Source organism: Echinops telfairi, unplaced genomic scaffold, assembly GCF_000313985.2.
Source record: "Echinops telfairi isolate 266 unplaced genomic scaffold, ASM31398v2 ScPeMD7_443;HRSCAF=831, whole genome shotgun sequence".
Classification (NCBI taxonomy): domain Eukaryota; kingdom Metazoa; phylum Chordata; class Mammalia; order Afrosoricida; family Tenrecidae; genus Echinops; species Echinops telfairi.
Window position 1 is genome coordinate 25393693 of NW_022104341.1, and position 10380 is coordinate 25404072.

Sequence of the window (10380 nt, forward strand, 5' to 3'; positions counted from 1 at the left end):
ATCAGGAAGGTTGAGAACCACTGGCATGAGCAAATACAAGTGCACGCTCGAGCCTGCTCTTGACCAGGCAGCATGCTCGGCATCTGAAGAGCAGGAGGGTTAAGCAGCGCCCGTGCCTCTTCGGGTGCCAGTGACACCCAGCAGATTCCACTCCCCCGCCGGCAGCATTGTGGAAGGAGGCACCTCTGGTGGGTTCTAAGTGGCAGCCTCTCGGTCCACAGCCCAGCACCACCCAGGCTCCTGTGCAAGGTGCCTTTGTGGCTTCGTTGTGCCTTTGGGGAACCAGAGGAGGTCCTGCTTCTCAACATTCCTCCTCTTCCCCTCAGATTCTTCCAGGTTGTCTCCTCCTCTCCATGCTCCAAGCCCTGGCTCTTGGGCGCCAGTCCCTTCCCCTTGCTGGTGTCTGGGCTAAGGGGTCACCGTTGCCCAGAGATGAGCCGTGTGCCTCACTTCCCCTGCCTGCATGGGATCTTCTTCAGCCTGGAAACGCCCCGTTTCATGGTATGCCGGCCACCATCACATGGTATACCGGCCGGGCGAGGGGTTGGCGTGTCTCTCTCAGCTGTCTTCTGGTGTGCAGCCCGCTCCACAGCCGTTCTCCCCGCCCCTAACTGCTTACTCGGCGAGGACCTGGCCCCTCAGCTTGCTTCCTCCCCAACACCGGCCTGTGGGAGCCACCCCTGAGAGCCTGGGAGGTGGCTGCATTGATGAAAATGTGCTCCTGAAAACGTCCAGGAGGATAGGGGTCCCAAAGTGTCCAACGGACATCACCTTCTCGTGCTGAAGAGTCAAGTACCAACCACCTTTATTCTGAACTTAGCACCTTGCTCACCCAAGCCAAGAGGCAGAGCTGGGGCGCCCACTACCGGTGTGGCGCCGTGCAGAAGCAGCTCAGGCCGCAGCTTGCCCACACTGACATAGCACCAGGTCTTCCAGAAGGAACTGAGAACCCATCTACGTAAGGATCACAGCAACCCGAGGGAAAAACAACAATCGATTGAATACAGTGTGGGAAACTCGTTTCCTTTTAAAGAGGCAGCTGAACAGTTTCACTCAGTGTTGGCATTTTGAAGATGGCTGACGAAACGCTTTAGTAAACAACAGATTTATATGTTGTTTATTATATATATATATATATATATGCCTCAGGCCAAAACACGCACCAAAAAATGTACCTTAGGCCAAACACAAGTGCAGAACAATGTGCCGTAGGTCTAGATTCTGCAAGAGCAAAACCTCAAGAGGGACAGGTGGCCCGAAGACCAGCAGGCAAAATGAAGCAAGATAGGGAACGAGCACCATGCCTTTGGGAGAGTCCACACTCTACCGGTGCTTTTGTTTACACACTCACACAATCTCCCCCCACACCCTCATTCCCATCTTCCAGAGAAAGCAGCTTGAGCAGGGCAGCTGGGTCGCAGCCCCAGTCCCACTCCGAGTAAGCACCACATGGATGTCTGTTGGCAGACTTGTGGGCAGTCACCTGTCGCTCCTTTTAGCAACAGAAGCCCTGGGAATGCCTGGCACCGGCTGACTCACTGCCCTTCGCGACTCAGGAGCCAGAGTGCCCGCGCGCCAGCAAGCAGCACACCCTGAGCTCAAACCTGCGTGCCAGTGTGGCCACAGCGTTCTACAGGCCTGCTGTCCTGGAGTGACTGTCGCTGTGCGCTGGGACACGTGTTCCAGTCGGGAAGGAATGTAGTTGAGACGCCCCTGACCCCATGCCAGCTGGGGGTTGCCGCTGTGACATGGGGCGCCTGCTCTCCGACCCCATTACTCTGAGCCCTTGGGGGAGAAGGGAGGCTTATCGGAAAGGAGACTTGAATCTTCTTGGGGTCTGGCTGTATAGGTATCTTCTAGCCTCTTAGCTATTCAGTCTTTGTCTGCATCTCCGTTCATTTTCTGGCCTCTTGACCAGGGTGCAGGCACCCCGACGACCCCCAGCTCCTCGCTCCTGCCTTTGTTCTCATCCCCCGAGACTGCTGGGAACAGGATATCTCCTCTCCTTTTCCTGCCCTTTCACACCCTAATCCAGGGGCTCCCCAGAAGAAGATCCTAGTGTGGGTGCTGGGGGACCCGGCATCAGCAGGGATGCTCATGTGGTGGTACAGGAACCATATGCCCCCAGGGAAGCTTTGTCCCCGAGGCTAGGCCTAAACCTGCTCATGCCATGCTGGCCGCACAGGGCCCTCCCCCTTCCCCATCCGGGGTCTTGCCACAGCCAGCCCGGTGGGAGCCAGTCTCTCAGTGGAGGCCAGCCCTCCCACCTGCTCAACCTGCCAGGTCACCTTAGGGTGGCAGCAGCAGCAGCAGAGTGCCAAGACAGCCCTTCTCCCAGTCTCTTCGACCTTTGGTTTCCTTTTCGCCGCATCCTGCCGGCCCTGGGCCTGACCGCTGGTCTTCTCTCTCTCAGACACAGCACGATGGCCATCGGCATTGCAGTGGACATTCTGGGCTGCACGGGCACTCTGGAGGACCGAGCAGCCACTCTCAATAGGATCATCCAGGTGGCGGTGGAACTGAAGGACTCCATGGGAGACCTCTATTCCTTCTCTGCCATCATGAAAGCCTTGGAAATGCCACAGGTAGGTGACCACCTGCGCCGTGGGTTGCGCCGTGGGTTCCCTTGGGCCGAGCTGGAGGTTTGCAAGCCCATGCTTAGCAAATCATAGACTACATCAGGCCTTGGTGAAAGGGACATGGAATCATAATGAATGCTGCTTTGATGAGATGGGGTGGGGGGTGTACCCCCTCTGAAAAACAGCAGAGTAAATCTGGCTCAGTTTTTAGTTTTATTGACATATAATTAATGTGCCATACAATTCAATGGTTTAACTATATTAAAGAGTTGTGCAAGCACCACAATTTTTTCATTCTTGTACCATTATTAACTTCCTTGCCATAACCCTAAGAAACTTAATAATCTACTCATTGTCTATAGATTGACCTATCCAGGATTTCATCTAAAGAAATCATATAAAAAAAAAAAAAGAAAGAAATCATATCAAAAAACCCCAACAACGAGATAAAACGCAAACTCAATCCAAGTGGAAGCAGAAGTAGAAACTAGAACAAATTTTAAATGGGTCAGAAGGAAAAACAAATGATAGAGAAGATGTTAAATTGTAACCAAAGTGTATCTGCAGTAATCCACTCCCCAATGTACTCTGTCTACGGGCAAGATTGTTCACATCCCTACGCAGTGGTCCAAGGGGATTCAGTGGAGGCTGAATCCGAGTGTGGTGCTGTTCTTCAAAACAGTGGGTGGTTGCTGGCAGCCCACCCTTTGTGATGTGCGCGACCGACAGGGCAGCATCCTGGAGAAAAACGGGTGCCCCGACAGCCAATCAGGATGCTAATGTTCTGGCAGTGTGTTGCCTAAGAGATGCTTCTGGCTGGCTCCCCAGGCACGTGGGCTCTCAGGAAAATGACTGAGGGAGTTCATGTCCAAGAATCCCTAGAGTGGTTTTTCTTAGAATATGGTCCTCCGGTCAGCTAAGACAGAATCTTCTGCTAGAAAATCCACGTTCCTCACACAAACCAGACCCGCTGCCAGGGCGCTGAGTCTAACTCAGAGACCCTGTCCAGACTTCCCCTGTAATGACAGAACACTGCAGTAGGATAGGCAGGACCTGCCTTGTCCATGTGTTTCTAATTCCCAGCATGCTTATTTCCTGTGATCCTGCCGAGGGCGGAGATAGCAGGCACCGCTGACTATGTAGCCCTCCAGCGCAGAGCTTCCTGTGAGGAGTAAAGGGCTCATGGCGTCCTTTTGTGGCCCTTGCCCATGACACCACGCTCAGTGGGAGGGATTTACCCCAAACCAACTTCCCTGAGTTCAAGCTCACTCTCTTCCTTTGCAGAGTCCCCCAGAATCTCCAGGGCGGGGCTGAGTCAGGGCCCTGCTAGGGGAGGGCAGTGGGTAGATCTGGCAGGCACTGGGCAGGGGGCGGGGTGGGGTGGGGACGACATACCCCAAGATGAGTTTTGCCCGCTTCCAGACATCCTGGTCCACACTTGCTTGTATCCTACAGCCAATGTCCGCAAGGCCTTCTCCCCTCAGCTGACGGGCCAAGGGAACAAGGGCTGCTTTGGGAGAGGAGGAAGTGCTTTGGCAGTAGGGGGGATGGGCGGGGAGAGAACAGGAGCTGGGAGAAGCGAGGGGAGTATGGTGGTGGCCACATGAGCAGCCCCACAGCCTCATCCTCCAGCAAGTCCTCCCACCCCGCTTTGTCTGCACGGGGAGTTCCCAGATGCCCACATGGACCCCAACTCTGCTACATAACTCACCTCCACCAAGTCAATTCCTACTCATGGCGACCCTAGAGGACAGAGTGGAACCACTCCTGTGGGTTTCTGAGACTTAACTCTTTAAGGGAGCAGGAAGTCTCATCTTTCTCCTTCAGAGCAGCTGGTGGTTTCGAACTGCTGACTTTGTGGTTAGCAACCCAACTTATAACCCATCACCTACACCACAGAGCTCCTTGCTCTGCCACTTACCAGCTGTGAAATCTCGGGCAACTTGTCTACTGGCCCTGGCTTGTGTTTTCCTCCTTGTAAGACAAGAAGACCTGCTTCGCAGATTGAAACGAGACTCCCCCTAGTTAGGACCCGGCCCCACAGGGGGGTCTCATTCTCTAAAGATGAGCGCCTTCTCCCAGGTTTCACGTTGGTTTGTTGGTTTTGTGTTGTGGCGATTGCAGTCAGCTGCATATGTTGACGTTGACAGAACACAGAAAGGAGCTGGAATGAGTGGCAGCATCCTGAGGCTGGGCAGTCTGTCTCTCGGCATTACTTACAAGGGGCATTCGAGGGTTCCCATCACCCCCCTCGATTGGGACATCAGGAGAGCTTACCTCAGGGAGGGCGCGTGCCACACCAACCCACGTTTAAAGTATGGAGCTCCGTGACCTGCCCTGCCCCTAGAGCACTCTCCGGACCCTTGAGCACAGGCACACATGGACCAACATCTTCACTGTGATAATTTTGTTACAGCAAAACTCCTGTCTGTAGAAGAGTAAACTGGGAGGGGGAAAAAATGAGGAGCTGATACCCAGGGATCAAGTAAAAAGAAAATGTTTTTTAAAAAATGACAGTGTATGTATAGATGTGCTTGACACAATGGCTATATGTATGGATTGTGTTAAGAGCTGTAAGAGCCCCCCTGCCCCCCCCAATAAAAGTAAACGGATTTATCCACTAAGGAGGCATGTCACAAAATGAGACTGTCCTAGTTGCACACGAAATGGCACTTTTTCGGGGGAGGGGGGGCAGTTACATCAGCTTATGGTGTTTTTTAAAAGGGGTGTGTGTGTGTGTGTGTACACAGACTGAGGGGTGGATCATTAGAGGAAAGTGGCAGGGGTAGGGTGGTTGGACATAAGCTTTTCGCTGTACATTCCTTTTTTTGCCCTTTGTATATAATTTTTAAAAAAAAACTATGTTCACTTATCACTTATTCTATAGTTTAAATGACGAGTTGATTTTGAAAAGAATCTTTTCCATCGTCACTAACACCTTGACTTCTTCCAGATCACAAGGCTGGAAAAAACGTGGACTGCCCTGCGCCACCAGTTCACACAGACCGCCATCCTCTACGAGAAGCAGCTGAAGCCCTTCAGCAAACTCCTGCAGGAGAGCCGGGGTGAGGGGGCCGAGCCTGCTCTGCTGGGAGGGAACACAGCCCAGGTGGTGTGACGCTCAGCAGGGCTGCTGGCGGGTGGGGCCGGCGTGGCTCTCCTTGCATTGCTGGTAGCAGGGCTGCAGAGGCTATAACAGGACCCTACTCAGTTGGCTCAACTCTGTGCCCTACGTGAAGGAACATGACAAGGGAAACCGCCCCTCCTTATTTTTCAGAGTCCACGCATGTTCTCCCAAGCAATGTATCGGTCCCGCTGCTGATGCCTCTGGTGACCCTGATGGAGCGCCAGGCTGTCACGTTGGAAGGAACCGACTTGTGGGAGAAAAATGACGAAAGCTGTGAGATCATGCTGAGCCATCTGGCAACAGCCCGGCTCGTGGCAGAGGCTGCGGACACCTACCGGGCGAATGCCCAGAAGATCCTGGACGGTAAGAGCAGTGTGTGGTCAGCTGCCCTTTATGAATGAAGGGAGATATAGGAGTGGGAGCCCGTGTCTTCATTCAGAAAAGACCAGGTGGGAAAGACAAAGATGTTCCTTTTCCTATGTGACTAGCCGGTTACTTCCTCTTCCTAAAGAACTAGAATCTCCTGTTTCCTTTTCCTCGGTGTCTGCCAGGTCAGTGGTGGAGCAGAGAAGAAGGGTGCAGGTGGCCGGCCGCTGGTATCTGTGATCGGCCATGCTAGGAGCTGGAATTGTATCTGGACTACATTTCCTGCAGCGCATTCCCTCCCACTTAGATAAGAAAGTGCATTCTCTGGAGAAGTGTGGGGCCAACTGTTGTATAAGCTGGCGACAAGTACTACGGCAACAGAAAGCATCTCCCTCCACTTGATAGACAGTTATCACAGCCCCCGTGTGCTCAGCACTTGCTAGGTGCTTACAGATCGGGGAAGAAACAGGCCTTTCAGCACATAGTGGTACGTGCAGCACACCGAGGAGCATTAGGGAAAAGCAACCGACCTAGGGAAAGATGCTGGGACAGAGGAATGACTTCCTGGAAGAGAACACTTCACTGGTTAAAGGACTAAAACAGGGAGCCAGAAAGCTGAACAGAAGGCATCATCTGGCCTCGGGTTGCTCCTCTGACAGAGATACTGTGGTGTCACATGGAAGGATGGCTTCCAGTGTCCTCCCCACCAAGTGTCTGTGATATCATAGTAGGAACCCATTCAATGACAGAGAAAACAAAGGATGAGAACCTCTTCCCCTGTGACTCTGGCTGAGAGTGGCCTGGGCATCCTTAGCCTTAAGTAGACCAGAACTCCTCTTAGATGGAGCAGAAGAGAGTTAAGAAATAGATCCACACATATGAAAAGCAGTGGATTTTCAATAATTTATTGGAGAAACGAAACCAAATGAAACTCACTGCCATCAAGTCAATTCTGACTCATAGGGACCCACCCACCCAATAGGACAGAGTAGAATTGTCCCTGTTGAGTTTTGAGACGCTAATTCTTTATGGGAATAGGAAGCCCATCTTTTTCCTGCAGAGCTGGCTGGTGGTTTCAAACTGCTGCCCTTCCGGTTAGCAGCCAAAGCATAATCACCATGTCACAAGGGCTCCTACTATTGCATATTCATATACAGAAAATGAATATTAATCCTACCTCTTACTATACACAATAAATAATCCAAAATGACCACAGGCGTAAAGCTTCTATAGGAAAATAGAGTAGAAATTGTTTATGTCCTTGAGCTAAGCAAAGATTTCGTAGGACATACAAAGCATGAAACATAGCAGAAAACACTGGTAAATCAAAATGAAACCAACATTTTGTTCTGAAAATATAAGGCCGACAGACTAAGAAAATATTTGCTACATGTATGCCTGATAAAGAACTTCTTGTATCCAGAATATACAAAGAGTTCTTACAACTTATACTGAGAAAACAAATGAGGTGTGAGTAGCCAAGTGATATGAATAGAAGCTACAATTTAGTAGATTTACCAATGGCAAACTACAAGGAAAGCTGTTTAACACATCAGGAAAGTGTAAAATAAAGCAGTGAGCTACCACTACACCTACCCTATAGTTTAAAAGAATGACAATACAACATACGTGCTGAAGGCATGAGGAGAGATTATTATCTTCGATGTGTTGCTGGTGGGGCTATAAAGTGGTACAGCCATTCTGATGGTTTCTTTACAAGTTCAGCATAGCCCGTAGCAGGCGACCCTGCTGGACAGATCAGAACCACTCCATACGGCTCCAGGGCTGTAGAGTTTACAGAAGCTGACCGTGAAGCTCTTTCTCCCAAGGAGCACCTACTGACTGAGCCACTGACCTCAGAGCTTCACCACTGCACCACCAGAGCTCCTTGTATTTTCCATGTGAGCCAGTCATGCTACTCCTGCAGAAATGAACACGTATGTCCACACAAAGGCTTCTATACAGATGTTCATCATCACACTATTTATAATCACCAGAATTTAAAAACAATCCAAATGCTATCAGCTCATGAATGGATATACAAGATGTGGTATATCCATATGATGGAATACTACTCAGCAATAAAAAGTAATAAATTTCTGATAGCAAGCACCAATTTGGAATAATCTTAACAGCATCATGATACAAGTCCGTGTACATGAAACCTCTAGAAAAGGCAAATACTGGCAGAAAGCAAGCAGTGACTGGCTGGAGTCTAAGACAGGAAGTGGGTTTGACTACAAAGAGGTACCAGGAAACCTCCTAAGATGATGAAAGTATTCTAAAACTGCCAGTGACGGTTGCAAGGCTATATAAACTTACTATAATACACCATGCTCGACAGTTAAAACAGGTTACTCAAGTGGCATGTCCCCGATACACAAATAAACCTATTTTTAAAAGAAAAGTACTTTGTGTTGTTCAAAGTTCACTCTGCGGTGTTCAAGGGAGTTTACGGGCCATTCCTTCTCGGAAGGTGCTCGGGTCCCACAGCCGAGCCTCTGCTTCCCTCCGAAGGCATAGCCCCTCTGTTTTCAGTGTGTATTTTAAAGTGCTAAGGGAGCTGGCTCACTTTTGATCCTACTTCACGTAAGCAGGTTTTGGTTTGCTTCTAGCGCTCTTGTTCGGCAGGACTGTTCTAACTTTGGTTTTTCACTAGGTTTTGAACCAGATGAGGAAATGAGAGAAATCTTCAAGACTGAATTTCAAATGAGATTGCTGTGGGGCAGCAAAGGTGCACAGGTCAATCAGACGGAGCGGTATGAAAAATTTAACCAGATCTTAACTGCACTCTCGCGCAAACTGGAACCTCCTCCTGGGAGGCAGGCAGAGCCCTGAGAAGTCTCCGGAGAATCTGAGGACAGTCTTGCAAGCGTCTCAAGTTCCTTCTTTGGGAAAGCTTACCACGTGATACAGTAACAAAGTACAAACCTGACAACATGCAAGCTTTTAGTATCCACTGGATATGAAACATGTAAATTGCACAGAACCCACTTATTTATGAATTGTTTAAAATTACTACTGATTTTAAATAAATGATAATTTATTATTAAGGTAACTACTATTGCTAATTCAAGAGAAGACCTCACTGTGTTGGCTGGTTTCTTTCTATCACTGTATTTGACCATTTCTAGTTTTTAATTCCATGTCAGATAAGTGTAAATAGGAGAGTGTTTTTGTTTTTTAAAGAATATGACACATTTCAGAAGGTATCAGTTGTATGATATTCTTTAAATAAATAGGAAAAATGTAAATAGTCATGAATGAAAATACATCTTTTTTGTGTGAAACCATTGTATCTGGTGTCTTGCATATTAAATGGTTTATCCCAGTGCAGTATCATCCCACCTTTCCTGGACGCCATATTCTGAAAATAAACCCGAGTTGGTGAAGTGGCATCAAGGTTTCTGGTTCGCAGACAGAGTGAATAGTGAGAGCAAGTGACTGGCTTCAGTAGACCTTGCTTGTAGACTTGGTCAACTTAATCTCCTCTAAAGAAAGACAGAAAAGCATGACAACTAAGACCGCACAGAGTGGGTCAGCACACAGATGTCCAAACAGGTCAGCAATCTTCCTAAATGTAAATGTCCAAACCAGTTAAAAAGCAGGCTTGGTCACTAGATTTAAAACACTACCTGACACTGATCGCAAGAAACACAAATAAAGCATGGCGACAGAGAGCCTGCAGAACACCCCCAAGACCATTGGGAGGGAGGGAGGGAGGGAGTGTGAATTTTCTCGGGGATGTTACAGTGCTTTGAGTCCTGGCTTGGGCGTTCAAGGCTAATAGTTTAAGTGGCACATTACGCATTTTTTTCTTTGTACATTTTATAGTTTAAAAAAAACGTCTAAAGACACTTGAAAAAACAGTATGCGACACTAGGAACATTTCTAACGAGATGTGCTGGAACGACATGAGGAAATGTGAAACTGTTCTGAACTTGACAGCACTGAAGGGCGGGAGGAAACAGGCACCGCACGGATGGGAGGCTGCGTGTGATTGAAGGACACGGCACCTGAACGGCATTTGTTGCCCTTAAAATGACCTAGAGGTGGAATGCCAAATCCAAACTAACTCCCATCAGGCCTGAAAAAGCCTTCTCCAAAGCTTATATGGCTAAGAATGACCAAGACCATCTTGGGAAAAGAAGAGACTGAGGCGTGGGATCTGTCCTAGCAGATATATAATCTCAGTGGTAAGCTACGTCATTAAGAAATGCCAAAGGGATCAGTTATCATTAAGAAATGCCAAAGGGATCAGTTATCGGGCATCAAAGAACAAAAAATCATATTGCGTGCTCACCTCCC

General features: G+C 49.0%; 1 protein-coding gene across 4 annotated transcripts in view; it reads left to right on the forward strand.

Annotated features, from left to right (window-relative positions):
* Nucleotides 1-9464, forward strand: part of BCAR3 (BCAR3 adaptor protein, NSP family member) — a 118050-nt gene extending 108586 nt beyond the window's left edge. For all 4 annotated transcript variants that reach the window (XM_004699576.2, XM_045292071.1, XM_045292072.1 and 1 more), the window contains 4 exons: nucleotides 2414-2585; nucleotides 5533-5644; nucleotides 5857-6069; nucleotides 8732-9464. In XM_004699576.2, the coding sequence (XP_004699633.2) occupies nucleotides 2414-2585; nucleotides 5533-5644; nucleotides 5857-6069; nucleotides 8732-8910 (676 nt within the window). In that variant the 3' untranslated portion in view covers nucleotides 8911-9464. The remainder of the gene's footprint in view (nucleotides 1-2413; nucleotides 2586-5532; nucleotides 5645-5856; nucleotides 6070-8731) is intronic.
* Nucleotides 9465-10380: the final 916 nt, after the last annotated feature.